We start from the raw sequence: 13,760 nt of genomic DNA on the forward strand, positions 1-13,760 counted from the left end.
GTCCGGATTTCTCGACACGCTCCGACGGCTCTGCTCGTCCCATCACTAACAACTATCCTGCTGTTGTGATAAAAGCAGAATACAAACTCATTTTCAAATGTGTGAGCAAAACAACTACAGTAGTTTTATATGTATAAAAGGATTCAACAGAAGCAGAAAAGACAAGTGTTCAGCTTCGGCTCTTTATTCTTTTGTTGTTTCAAATATACAAAGAATCAACGTAAGAAGAACAGCCACGAATCAGGCTGAACCAAACACAGTTTTGGCATGAGCAGAAAATAAAAAAAAGTGGACAAACATCTTGAGAAAGTTGAGGGTAAACAGGAATGTTTCCTCTGGATGAGTCCGACTCTACCAGAGGAAAAGGGGAAAGATGCAGAGAAGACAGCGCGAATGGTGCGAGAGCCAGCAGAGCAGCCGGGGAGCTGTTTAAAGGAGGAGCTGTGGAGCTGCTTTGCGTCTGAGTGAGAGGTCTCTTTGCAGGGATGCCAAACAGATTGTGTGAGGTGCCAGCACCTTGCCGCCTGACTGACACCCAGCACTTTGAAATCCTAGAAATGTGTGTGAAATCCAGAAAGTAGAAAAAAAAGTAGAAAGAAGAGCAGTTGGAAAAAAAGTCCTATATAAAGACAGAAGCTCAGAAACACAATCAGCTGTGGCGTGTGACTGGACGCTGCAGGTTCGGCGACCATCAGACCGTCTTCCTCGCAGTCAGGACTCTCACAATAGAGCCAACTCCTCCCACTGCCAGGGCCTGAGGACGCACAGAAAAGAAACGTCCATAAACTTTTCTCTGCATTATGATTTGAGGGAATCGTCTGTGATTGTGATCAAAGCTCTGGCTTTGTGAACGTGGCACTAACCACTTAATGGAAACTGGTTTCGATTTCAGCACAATTTCCACTCTAAGATTGTATTAGCTTAATTAACAGAAAGCACTGACCTTTTCATGCCACTGCAGGAGTACAGCACTACTGTTGTCAGAGGGCTTCTCAAAGCCTCTGTAGATGTATTTCATGAGCAGATCCACTCCTGCTTTGTCCAGAGAGCCCACAGCCTTCTCTATGTCACTGCTCTTGAAGCTGCTCAACACTTTGACCACCAGCTGCTCTGCTCGCTCCTATGCACCAACACACATAAAGAGGGGGAGGATACTGCATATTAAAAAGCAGGTACCTAAATGAACACTTTCCATCAAGACATCTGAGCTCCCACATCATTTCAATTCAATTTTATTTATACAGCCACAATTCACAGCAGTTGTCTCAAGGTACTTTATATTGCAAGGTAAAGACCCTACAATAATACAAAGAAAACAGCAAGCACTGTGAGGAGACTGGGAATGAAAAACTCCCTTTTAGCAGGAAGATGACTCCAGCAGAATCCCACTCAGGGAGGGCTGGGGAGGAAGACAGAAAAAAGAAACGCTGTGGAAGAAGAGCCAGAGATTAGGGGTGGGTTTTATTCATCGATGCATCGATTAAAATCGATTCTGGCTTGGATAACGTGATATCGATTCATTAAAATCCTGAATCGATTTTTTAATATAAATGTATTTTGCCCAAAATTCCAGAATCTCTGGTGAAACGTCACAAAATTTTGACAACCACCAAACAGCTAAGACAGTGAATGAGAGCAGGAACACGGCTTCTGCACATAGACGTAAACACAAAGCGTGGAGCAGAATCGGTGAGATGTCGCCTTTCTCAGTCGGGGCTGAAAGCCGACAGCTCGCTGATTCTGATGTTTCGGCGGGTCGAGCTTTGTGTTCACGCCCTTTTTGCGCCGATTCTGAAGCTGTTAGTCTGATCTCTCTCCAAACAACATTGACCGAACCAGCAGCAAAAGCAGATCCAAACTACGCTTCACATAAACATCGTCATGAATTCACTCTGACTTTTGCTGTTTTGCTTCCACCAGGATAAAATCACACTTCATGCACAGCTCTCTCTCTCTCTCTCTCTCTCTGTACTTCAACAACAGTTTCCCGTCTAAAAATCTGTTTTCTGCATTATTCGCTTGCTTGTTACGCACAAGTCTACCGTTGTTTACAGGCTGTCGGCCGATGTTGTTTTTACTTACTTCTGAAAAGAAAACCTAATTTCTGCTGTTCAACAGGCTTCTGAACAAATGTAAACTTTTTAAAATTATACAAAATGCCTGTTAGCCGTGTCTCTAATAAAACCGCTGTAACTTCAGAGGTAACGTTCATATGCTGATTAATGGTTTTCTTTCTTTTTTGATGTACTGCAGAATATTTTTATAAAATTCCAGAACAGGAAAATCTCCTTTATGTTTTTCTGTGTTTTATCTTCAGCGACTTTGACACAAAGGCCTCTGCTGTGATGCTCACACCTTTGATAAAGTCTGGAAAGTGTCAGCTTCCTTTTTATAGATACAAAAATATGTAAATGTACTGATCTGAATTATATTATTTCTGACTGTCAAAATTTCCCAGATTCAAATCGAATCGAAGATCAAATCGATTCAGGACCTTGTGAATCGGAATCGAATCGATTCTAGAAATCAGTGACGATACCCAGCCCTACCAGAGATGAATAATATCTCATGTGCAGAGTGATGTATAAACATATAGTCAGTGCACAGTCAACACTCAGTGCATCACGGGAAGCCGAAACCTACTGCAGGGTAACCAAGGGAGGATTTAGGTTCATTTGATCCAGCCCCAACTGCATGCTTTATCAAAGAGGAAACCTTTAATTTCAATGTGGAGGGGTAGCAGCTCTACTCTGAGCCTATCTCTAAGACAGAGACAAGAAGAGGACCCCAGGACTACAGGCCTGACATCCCACGTCATGAAGACCCTGGAAAGACTCATCCTGGACCAGCTCCGACCCATACTCAGACCACGTCAGGGATCCTCTTCAGTTTGCTTACCAGCCCCTTCTCGGAGCTGAGGATGTCATCATCTATCTGCTCAATCGCGTCTGCACCCATCTAGACACGTTGGCGAGCATTGTGAGGGTCATGTTTTTGACTTTTCCAGTGCTTTCAACACCATCAGGCCGACCCTCTTGGGTGATAAGCTTACAGCGATGCAGGTGGATGCTTCTCTGGTGTCCTGGATTGTTGATTACCTGACAGGAAGACCACAATATGTGTGTGTCTGACAAGGTGATCAGCAACACAGGAACACCACAGGGGACCGTCCTTCCCCCTTCCTCTTCACCCTGTACACCACACACTTCAGCCACTGCACAGAGACCTCCATCTTCAGAAGTTTCCTGATGACTCTGCGGTGGTTGGATGCATCAGCAGGGATGATGAGTCAGAGTAGCCAGAGGGCTGTGATGTGAGCAGAATCATCTGCAGCTTAGTGTGGCAAAGACCAAAGAACTGATTGTGGACTTTAGGAGGACCAGGAAACCTGTGACACCTGTTTCAATCCATGTGGACTATAAATACCTCGGAGTACACATAGATAATAAACTGGACTGGGTTAAAAACACCACTGTACTCTACAGGAAGGGCCAGAGTCGTCTCTAAGGTCCTTCAACATTGGTCAGACAATGCTCAGGATTTTCTATGAGTCTGTTGTGGCCAGTGCTATCCTCTATGGTGTTGCATGCTGGGGCAGCAGGTTTAGGGTTGACTCCCTTAAGGTGGTACCTGAGAGGCAGCTATCATCCAAGATGAAGACAATGCTGGATTATACCTCCCACTCACTCCATGATGTGCTGGCTAGTCACAGGAGCACGCTCAGTGAGAGACTAAGATTACCCACAATGCACCACTGAACAACACAGGAAATCATTTCTGCCTGTGGCCATCTCCCTGTACAACTCCTCCATCTAATGCACAGTACAGACTGCAATAGCTACACACTGTTGCACAAGTGACAAAGTTCACAGGTTAAATGTCCCTCATATATTCTTGATATTTATAATTGAGCTATTTGTATATATTAGAGCTATTTCTTATATTTCTAAACTTTGTAACATATTGTATCATGTAATTAGTTTAGTCTATTACTGTTACTGTCTTGGAGCAACTGTAACCCACGTAAAGTATTTCGATTGTTTAATATGTGCATTGAAGGACATGTCCTGGTCAAAAATGACTCCAAGGTTCCTCACAGTGTTACTGGAGGCCAAGGTAATGCCATCCAGAGTAAGAATCTGCTTAGATACCATATTTCATGTTACCCGTCTTATCTGTCTTCATGGATAGATAAAGCTGGGTATCATTTATGTCTTCTAATGATGCTGCCTAAGGGAAGCATGTATAATGTAAACAGAATTGGTCCTAGCACTGAACCCTGTGGAACTCCATAATTAACCTCAGTGTGTGAAGAGGACTCTCCATTTACATGCACAAACTGGAGTCTATTAGATAGATATGATAGAAACCACTGCAGCGCAGTACCTGTAATACCTACAGCATGTTCTAATCGCTCTAATAGGATATTATGGTCGACAGTATCGAACGCTGCACTGAGGTCTAGCAGGACAAGCACAGAGATGAGTCCACTGTCAGAGGCCATAAGAAGATCATTTGTAACCTTCACTAAAGCTGTTTCTGTGCTTTTTCTGTGTTTTTGAAAAAAATTGCAATAAAAAGAGGTTTGAGATGATCCTATAACTAGCTAAGACAGCTGGGTCAAGTGATGGCTTTTTAAATAACAGTTGAGGGCCTGTGGTACATAGCTGATTGATAGAGAGACTACGCTTGCTCCTCACCATCAACCAACCATCCTGTTTTTCCGGCTGCTAGGGACAACCTGCTGGGGAAGAGCTAATGGTAGCTATGCTACCTTTGGTCACACTGACTACAAGGGCCTGGCTAGTATTATGTGTGAGGTTAAAATATTTTGTTCTTCATAAAGTTTTGTTAAGTCAAATTATTTAGATAAGAAATATTATTAAATAGCAGGTGTATATAATGCTCTGATGGTCTGTTAAGTATATATACTTAAGTCAGGTCCATGCAAGGAAACTAACCAAATTAAACCAATTCTGCCAAGAAGAGTTTCCAATCAGTCCAGAATTATGCCAGAAGCTTATTGATGGCTACCAAAAGCATGCTGTCAAGGTGCAACCAAAATATGTTAACCAAATATTAGTGGGGGTATATGTATATAAGCAGCATGGGGGTACAGTGGTTAGGACTTTTGCTTCACAGCAAGAAGGTCAATTCAATCCCAGGTCCTGGGTTTGAATCGACCATTTGGCCAGAGCCTTTCTACTTTGAGTTTACATGCTCTCCCCATGTCAGTGTGGGCTACCTCTGGCTTCCTCCCATAGTCCAAAGACTAACTGGTGACGCTAAACTGACTATAGGTGTGAAAGTGAATGGCTGTCTGTCTCCCTGTGTTAGCCCTGACTGACAGCCTGTCCGGGCTGTGCCCCATCTCTTGCCCCATGGCAGCTGAGACAGGCTGTAACTCCTAAGCAGTTAATGGAGCTTTTCTATGAAAACCTTTTAATTAAAACTGAAGCGTTACTCTTGGATTATGTTTCATTTAAATCTCTTAGGAAAACATAAAGAACCACATTCAGAGAAGTTAAATGCCACTGTGGAGTATCGCAGCTGTCGGCTGGCCCGCGCGATCTGATATCATCGTGTTGGTGTTGTTCCCAGATCAACATAGTAAATGTTGTTCCAGGATCAACATTGCAAGTGACCAATCAGAATGTTGTGACGTCATACTTTTGCGACTTCGGGAAAAACCGCCGTAAAACAAAAAAACTGTACTTAAGCTGCGAGAAACCGCCTCTGTCCGCCGATCAACGGACCCTAACCCTTTAATAAACGCTAAGCTGAATTGATATTGTCCTTGCAACATTGGAATTTCATAAATGCACGAATGGCTTGGCGCGCAAAAGAATAACGTCACAACAATGTGACTGGTCACTTGCAATGTTGAACCTGGAACAACAATTTCATGATGATCTGGGAACAACACCAACACGACGATATCAGATCATCCTGGCTGGCCCTCCCTGAGCCTGGTTCTGATGGAGGCTTCTTCCTTTAAAAGGGAGTTTTTTTATTCCCACTGTCACCAAGTGCTTGCTCTCTTTATTGTTGTCTTGATTCTTTACCTTACGATATAAAGCATCGTGAGGAGGCTGTTGTTGTGATTTGGTAGTGTATAAATGAAACTGAAGTGAATTGAAAATAAATGTAGAGAGTCAGGTTGAATAAAAACACGGATACCTTGGCATTCTGGTTCTTGGTGTTGATTGGAGGATTCTTTAGGACAGCACTGAGAGCTCCATTCAGATTCCCCTTACAAAATATCAGTCAAGGACAACACAGAGATGGAGATACACGACCTGTGCTTCCTGTTTTAAATGAATACACATATAGTATACACTATAGACACTATAAAGTGCAACTACAAAACAAGGAGTAAACTGTTTCTAAAGCAAACAGCAGGTTTCATTACAAATAACATTAAAAAAAAAAAAAAGACTTCTGTGACTAAATTTTACAACTAGGCACACAAAGTCAAGAGTCAGAGTAGGGCTGCCACGATTCGTCGACTATCAAAATCATTGACGACTAATTTAATAGTCGACGTGTCGTTTGAAGCTTTGCAAGATCCTGAAAGACGCAGGAATAAGTAGTAGGATTTAAGAGTGTAATAACGGACTGAAACAGAAGATGGCAGCACTGCATCTACAAGGATGCCAGCTGCCGTTAAACCCCGAGGAAAAATTAGTCTCCGGTATCGTAGCTGTGTCCAAATTCAGAGGCTGCATTTGTTACAGCGACGCGACAAAGGCTGTCCAAACTCGAAGACTTCTCCAAATGCGTCCTTAATTTCCCCAGATTTGAAGGATGGGTCGGGTGTATCCTTCATGACCCAACCTATCCCAGAATTCATAGCGCGGCCCAGCCAATTACAGTTTCCAACGATGGCGGCAGCTACTTAGTTTTAATATTACTCTTTCTGGGTCACAAAATAAAGTTTTCAGATATTTTCAGGCGAGAATGCAGCTGTGTAAACCTCAAATATCTGGTCGATTTATCAAGACATCACATATTTACAAAAGTGCTCCGATGTTTTCGGAGATGTGCTGGCCGGGAGGTCAAGGTTCAACTCCTGGCACATCGTTCTCAAACCCCCCGCGGTCTTTCGCTACTCAGGTTAAACATGATATAAAAGTCACTTAGATAACTTAAAAATGTTATTGTTTGGCTTTTTTCAGCGTTTTGTTTGTTCCTCAGTAAATCGGTTTGGCTGAGATTAAAGTTACAGTTTTCACACAGCTGAATAAACGTCAAGCAGAAAATTGATTAAAAAGAAGTGTGAGATGATAGAGAGTTTACTCCAGTGTGCTGTTATATTTTAGATATGAAGTAGCAGACGGCTGAGTTTCCACTGAGACAATCTGCAAATTTCATTAAAAGTGTAATTAAACTATCACCTTGTCTTTATTTTTAGTTAGCACATACCTGAAACACTTCAAGCTGTAAGCTAATGATAGTTATATCAGAGCAGATGCTGCTGGTGCAATAAGCTGTACGTTTCACGTCCAGTGGATGATGATCTGATTGGTCGACTCTCACAATAATCGTGTGTGGCAGCCCTAATTCAGAGTAAAAGGACTACTCTATGGTGCTCCATAAACGACAGCGGTAAAGTAGAGGCAGCGAGTCCTCCTGCACAGCTCCTCAGCCTGCTCTCTATGCAGCCGAGCTCACCTTAAAGCACTGCTGTTGGTTTCATCGAGGCCTTTAAAGGCGCGGAAAGCTGCAGGTGAAAGAAACACAGTCGAACAGCAGCTCTTTAGCGTGAATACATGACAATTCTGATAATACACACAGTCCGACACACGGACAAAGAATGGGGCTGAAACATTTCCTTAAAAAGGAAAAAGTCACAGAGAACCACACCCTCCTGTGACTGACACCCGGAAGTCAGGTTTCACAGGCTCCTATGAAACAAACTGCACACAGGATGTCACAGAAACGTCAACTTTATGTCACTGTAAATACCCGGAACATTATTTTAACCATATAAAAACGGGTACCGAGAAGCACCGATACTGGACCGATACTCCGCCCTTCAAACAGCGGAGCTGTCCACATACACGCATCACTGTTCGCCGTGCCGTCAGCAGAACAGCCGCCAACTTAAAGGATATTGTCTGAGCAGAGAGTCCACTTCGGCCTCGTCCGGACCGCCCTGATTCTCTCCTCCCTCTTCCTCGTCCACGAACTTGTTCTCGTCGTATTCATCGACATCTACTTTCCTGAAGCGGTCGGACACCGTGTTCTTAGACATCCTGTACACGACAACAAAGATCGGCTAAAGGAAAAGACAAAGCTCTAAGGACAGCACACGCCACGAAACTCTGCTGTCCACTTCGCAGCCCCGCAGGTCCACTTCCTCACCTCCTCACTTCCTCACTTTCTTTCTACTTCTTCCTCATGTTCGGGCCAAACAAAAAACCCCAAACTGGCGCAGTGCTGCCTCCAACTGGTACGGAGTTTACAGAACATTTTTTAATATTTGCAATACAAACTCATATGAAGAAACGAGAACATCGTGAGCAAACTCATTTTTTATGCAATCTATATTACATGTCAAGTGAATTCTTTTTGTTTTAATTTGATGACTATGATTCATTTCATGAAAGTCCAAAAGGTATTTCTGAAATGTATTTATAAGCAATGGCGTGTCCAGCGGGGTGGCCTGGGGGCGCACAGGCCACCCCCCAAACCAGACTGGCCACCCCAGGTGCCACCCCAAAGGCAAAACAATAAAATTCAATCAAATATCAAATGTCCGATTATGTTTTCACGGTGACGCTCAGATATCCGAGTGTAAGTGAATGCAGCATCGCTTCTGCGCTATGCGCATCACGTTAGCAAAGGTAGGAGAGCCAAGCGCGAAAGACGGCACTGCAGGAAACAATTTTTCGGTGAAAGAAAATGAGGACAGAATAAATGTCCCGGTAAGTAATATCAAGTTTGTTGAGTTTAGTAAACTTCGGTGAAATTAGAATACCAAGGAAAAAAATAACACTTAAAGAATTATTGCAGCTGTGGAATATTTCAGACAGTATGCTACTGAGGGCAGCTAACATAAGAGTTATGAGTTATAAGATATAATCTAAGTCGTAACATTGCTGTATGGAGCTGCAAATTTGGTTGCAGGTTAACATAGCTGGACTGGCCATCGGGCATATCCCCAGTGACTTATTTTTTATTTTTTTTGTAATGGCATGAACAATGAGAGGTGGTGGATTGGCCAGATGCAGGTCGATGTGTAGCAATAACTCCGTTGTTTGGTGGTGGCTATGACGGGGCTTCCACAGAGGCAACAGGTGGATGAGGGAAGGGGAGGCAGGAGGAGAGACCCGAAGCAGCCACCAGTCCGAGTGTCAGGTGAACTGAACTTCAGGTAAGAAGTTATGACCTGCAGTCTATCTGGGTCAGATATAAACCAAGTTTAGGTGGAGTTTATTTTCATGTTGCTGACTTTTTACTGTCAGTTGCAATAACTCATACTGCGTTCTAGCCAGCTTGGAGTTTTTATTTTTTTTTATTTTTTTTTTATTTTTTTTTTTTATTTATTTATTTTTTTTTCTAAATGAAAAAGCTTGGAGTTTTTATACAGCTGGGTGGGTGCTATGATGTTACTGATAGTGAACTTTATTTTATTCATAAGGTTAGTTAGTAGAGTTGCCAACGGCTCCTTAAAAAAATGGAATGGTCCCTCATTCAGAGAAAATATTACGCGTTTCGTATTGAGCTGAGAAGAGACGCGGTTTGTCCCGGACTTTAGCTAGAATGGAAAAAAGACACAAAGCTGGAGTTATTCTGTCTTTATGCTGCACAGCTGCCTCTTCTTCTCTCATTCTCTCCCCTCCCTCTCCTGTTGCTACTTCAATCATGAAACTGATCAATGATCAGCTGATCGGCTTTTCTCTCTTGTTTGTTTATCGCCCACTTTGCGCCAGAAAGAGGAAACCAGCAGATATTGCGCTAAACAACAGCAGCACTTTTAAGCTTGATCAGCTGTTGTTAGAATGTATTTAATATTAATTTCTAGTATCAGCTGATGTTTGCTGGAGCCACAGCTGTAAAGCTGCTGGTCATGATGTCTGTTTAGATATGTGGTGAGAGGGAAACATGAAGATGAAACCAGGAGATGTCCTTACTGAATCATCAGAGCTGAACAGGTGATGGAGAAACAGGTTTACCTTTTAGGTGACATGAATGAGTTGAAGTTATCAGCTGTTTCTGAGAGATAAATAACACCAGGATCCTTTTTTATGTAGCTGACAGCTGGTAACTGTGCAGGGGCGGGTCTAGCAAAGTTTTGCCAGGGGGCCAGGTAGGGCATTAACAGGGAGAGGGGGGCACAAAGAAATACTTTTCTTTCTTATTCTCATTTAAAATACCTAGTTTTTATTAAATAATTATCTAAATCTTACAACCAAAGTTTTTATCTGACGTAAAATGTATAGAAATCATACATATACCAACAAGACTGTACATCACTGTCACAACAGCATTTGTTTTCATTCAAAGGCTTTATGGCTTTACTACCTGGTGGGTCGGTCTGTAGTAAAAATGCCCAATTTTTTTGTCCCAGTCCAGCCCTGCAGGTTAATACTGGCAGTGTCACCATGCCAGCTGACTGTATTTTATCATCAGCCAGTGTTGTTCTTTATCAATATTACCAAAGTTTACGATAAGGCAGCATAGAAAGTATTTACTTGCTTTCAGGTTTTATTCAAATGTTAGTCTTTTCATTTGTTTCCCCACTTTTTTCCTGTTTCAAAATCAAACACCAGTTTGTGAGAAGATTATCTTCTTTTTTTAACAGGCAGATAAAGTTTTGCATTGGCATTGGCTAATTTGTCAATTGTTTGTTACAAATGTTTGTATTTTAATTTTCAAAAATGTTTTTGCCCAAAACATATGTGCACTATATGTCAGTAAAAATACTATGCAAATATTGATGTCCTTGAATGCTGAGTAAACACTGACAAAGCACTGATTGTATCTCTTGTACTTTATCAACGCAGTATCTAAAAACTTTGCACCGTAGTGGTTAAAATCTCATTCTAATAAGAGTTAAAAGTGCATTTGGTTATTAGGTTTATAGGATTATTGAATTATGGTTAAGGGTTGGTAGAATTTTTTTTTTAAACATTATCTGCCAATTAAATCTGCCACCCTTCTCCAAATCTGTGCCCCTACCTGGCCCCCCCAACAAAAATTTTCTAGACACGCCACTGTTTATAAGACCAATCAAAAAAGATTTACAGTACAGTCTGCCTACTGGTTACCTAGGCTCTGTAGGGTTTAGCTTGGTTAAGCTGGCTGGCCATTCAAGCACGGTGATGTCACGGTCAGCAAACTATTTGGTAATGGTTTGGGGACTTAGCACAAATCACCACAGAGTGAGTAAACTTATACTGTACTTCAAACAACTTGGATTCTGTGCATCGAAACTCTTCCTCCAGTTATCTCTGAAAAAGTGATTTGATATTAGAAATAACAGCTGCAGCCCCCACCTTAAGATGTCAGTGCGTGGTGACCAGTGTTGGGTAAGTTACTTTAAAATAGTAACTTAGTTACATTACTAGTTACTTCTCTCAAAAGTAACTCAGTTACTTCAAGTTACTCGTTACTTTCAAAGTAACTAGTTACTAGGGAAAGTAACTTTGGTTTTACTCAGAATTCTCTTGTTAATGTGTTGCTTCCATAACTTTGCCAGTCTTCTAGCTTGCTTACTTGCCACAAGTGCACTGTGCCACCTACCAATAGAAAGGAAAAGATAATGTGCATATTTCCACGAGAGAAATCCCACGCCTGGACCGTCATTGACTGCTGCCATGATTCTAGCCTACGTCACAGCGTCATGTGCGCCTTTTACATCCAACACAAAAACTGCAGTCGTGGTGCTTTCGATTGTACTCAGAACTCGGAAATTCTGCCTTCTGAATAGGAAGATGTAGGTAACACCAGACTGCAGATGAGCTGCATACAGGGCTGGACTGGGACAGAAAATTGGCCCGGGCATTTTGACTAGAGACTGGCCGCCATTATAGGAAAAATCATAAAGCCTTTGAATGAAAACAAACGCTGTTGTGACAGTGATGTACACTGTTTTGATGGTATATATGCATCAATCTATCAATCGTTTGTTGTAAGTTTCAGATAATTATTTTTTAAAAGCGAGACATTTTAAATGAGAATAAGAAAGAAAAGTATTTCTTTGTGCCCCCCTCTCCCTGTTAATGCCCTACATGCCCCCCTGGCAACACTTTGCTAGATCCGCCCCTGCACAGTTACCAGCTGTCAGCTACCTAAAAAAGGATCCTGGGGTTATTTGTCTCTCAGAAACAGTTCATAACTTCCCTTTGACTCATTCATGTCACCTAAAAGGTAAACCTGTTTCTCCATCACAGCTCTGATGATTCAGTAAGGACATCTCCTGTTTTCATCTTCATGTTTCCCTCTCACCAGATAACCAAACCATATCATGACCAGCAGCTTTACAGCTGTGGCTCCAGAAAACATCAGCTGATACTAGAAAGTAATATTAAATAAATTCTAACAATAACTGATCAAGCTTAAACGTGCTGCTGTTGTTTAGCGCGACATCCGCTGGTTTCCTCTTTCGGCGCAAAGTGAGCAATAAACAAACAAGAGAGAAAAGACGATCAGCTGATCATTGATCAGTTTCATGACTGAAGTAGAAACGGGAGAGGGAGGGGGGAGAATGAAAGAAGAGGCAGCTGTGCAGCAAAGACAGAATAACTCCAGCTTTGTGCCTTTTTCATTGTAGCTGAATTACGGGACAAACTGTTCCTTTTCACCTCAATAAGAAACGCGTAATATTTTCTCTGAATACCAGACGGGACGGTTGGCAACTCTAATAACTTATGAACAAAATAAAGTTCAACATCATTAACTTCATAGCACCACCCAGCTGTATAGAAACTCCGTCATGCTAGCTAGCACGCAGTACGGAAAAAGTCAGAATAACGAAAATAAACTCCACCCAAACTTGGTTTATATCTTGTTGCGTTGGGCTCTTTTAATAAAACTCCTCATTTAGGCGATAACGTGGAATCCCACCATCTTTATTCCAGCTCACTCTATGTTCATGACATAGCATCACCTCCTGTCTAGAAGGGTAAGTACTGCCCCCTAGTGGCGCATGATATTCACCAATATAGATTACACCACATCCCCCTTACTGAAGTCGGACTGGTACATTCTTTTGTTCTTCAAACAAAACATAACTGCATATAGCTTTTTCAATACAGGCATACCCCAACATTTCAGGAAACATAAAGTCAGTATTGTCATAAACACTTTTTCTTTTCCTCCTGTAACAGAATAAACACTTTCTCTTTTCTTTTCAACCTGTAACAGAATAAACACTTTTTTTCTTTTCAACATGCTACTCTTAAAACCACAACTTAGCATTTGAAACACACTTTTCCGTTTTCAAACAATCAGCGTCACAGATCAAGTCTTTTCGGTTTAATCACCTCCCTACCAGACCGGGTTCTAACCACACCTGGTGTATGGGGTGCGCTTGGCTCAGAAACTGTCTCTGTAGGAATAGCTTGGATCTGTGTGGCTTCGGTTTGAGCCTCTGTTTGCGGGATCGGCACAAGATGACTGCGGTTCCTTCTAATTGTCCCTTGGGGCCCACTGATGACGTACGATCGTGGAGTCGGGTGGACTGCTGTCACTGTGCCCTGTGCTCTTGCGTCCGTGATCCAGACTGGTTGTCCTGGCACCAATTTATCCAG

At 42.2% G+C, this 13,760-nt stretch overlaps 1 protein-coding gene across 1 annotated transcript; it reads right to left on the minus strand.

Annotated features, from left to right (window-relative positions):
- Window positions 1-168: 168 nt before the first annotated feature.
- On the minus strand, window positions 169-8,395 carry LOC101474410 (actin-related protein 2/3 complex subunit 5-A). The gene is made up of 4 exons (XM_012916270.4): window positions 8,118-8,395; window positions 6,181-6,253; window positions 944-1,120; window positions 169-754 (listed from the first exon to the last, which is right to left on the minus strand). The coding sequence occupies exons 1-4, from the start codon at window positions 8,255-8,257 to the stop codon at window positions 692-694; spliced, it is 453 nt and encodes a 150-aa protein (XP_012771724.1). The 5' UTR covers window positions 8,258-8,395; the 3' UTR covers window positions 169-691.
- Between the last annotated feature and the right edge of the window lie 5,365 nt (window positions 8,396-13,760).

This window comes from Maylandia zebra, linkage group LG18 (genome assembly GCF_041146795.1).
Source record: "Maylandia zebra isolate NMK-2024a linkage group LG18, Mzebra_GT3a, whole genome shotgun sequence".
Taxonomy (NCBI): Eukaryota; Metazoa; Chordata; class Actinopteri; order Cichliformes; family Cichlidae; genus Maylandia; species Maylandia zebra.

What these genes read in the sequence shown, in the direction of transcription:
- LOC101474410 (XM_012916270.4), bottom strand. Translation starts at nt 8,257, where the DNA reads ATGTCTAAGAACACGGTGTCCGACCGCTTCAGGAAAGTAGATGTCGAT. An exon ending in GTGGACTCTCTGCTCAGACA is followed by an intron (nt 6,254 to 8,117) that starts ATATCCTTTAAG and finishes GATATTTTGTAA; the next exon opens with GGGGAATCTGAATGGAGCTC. An exon ending in TCCTGCAGTGGCATGAAAAG is followed by an intron (nt 755 to 943) that starts GTCAGTGCTTTC and finishes GTGCGTCCTCAG; the next exon opens with GCCCTGGCAGTGGGAGGAGT.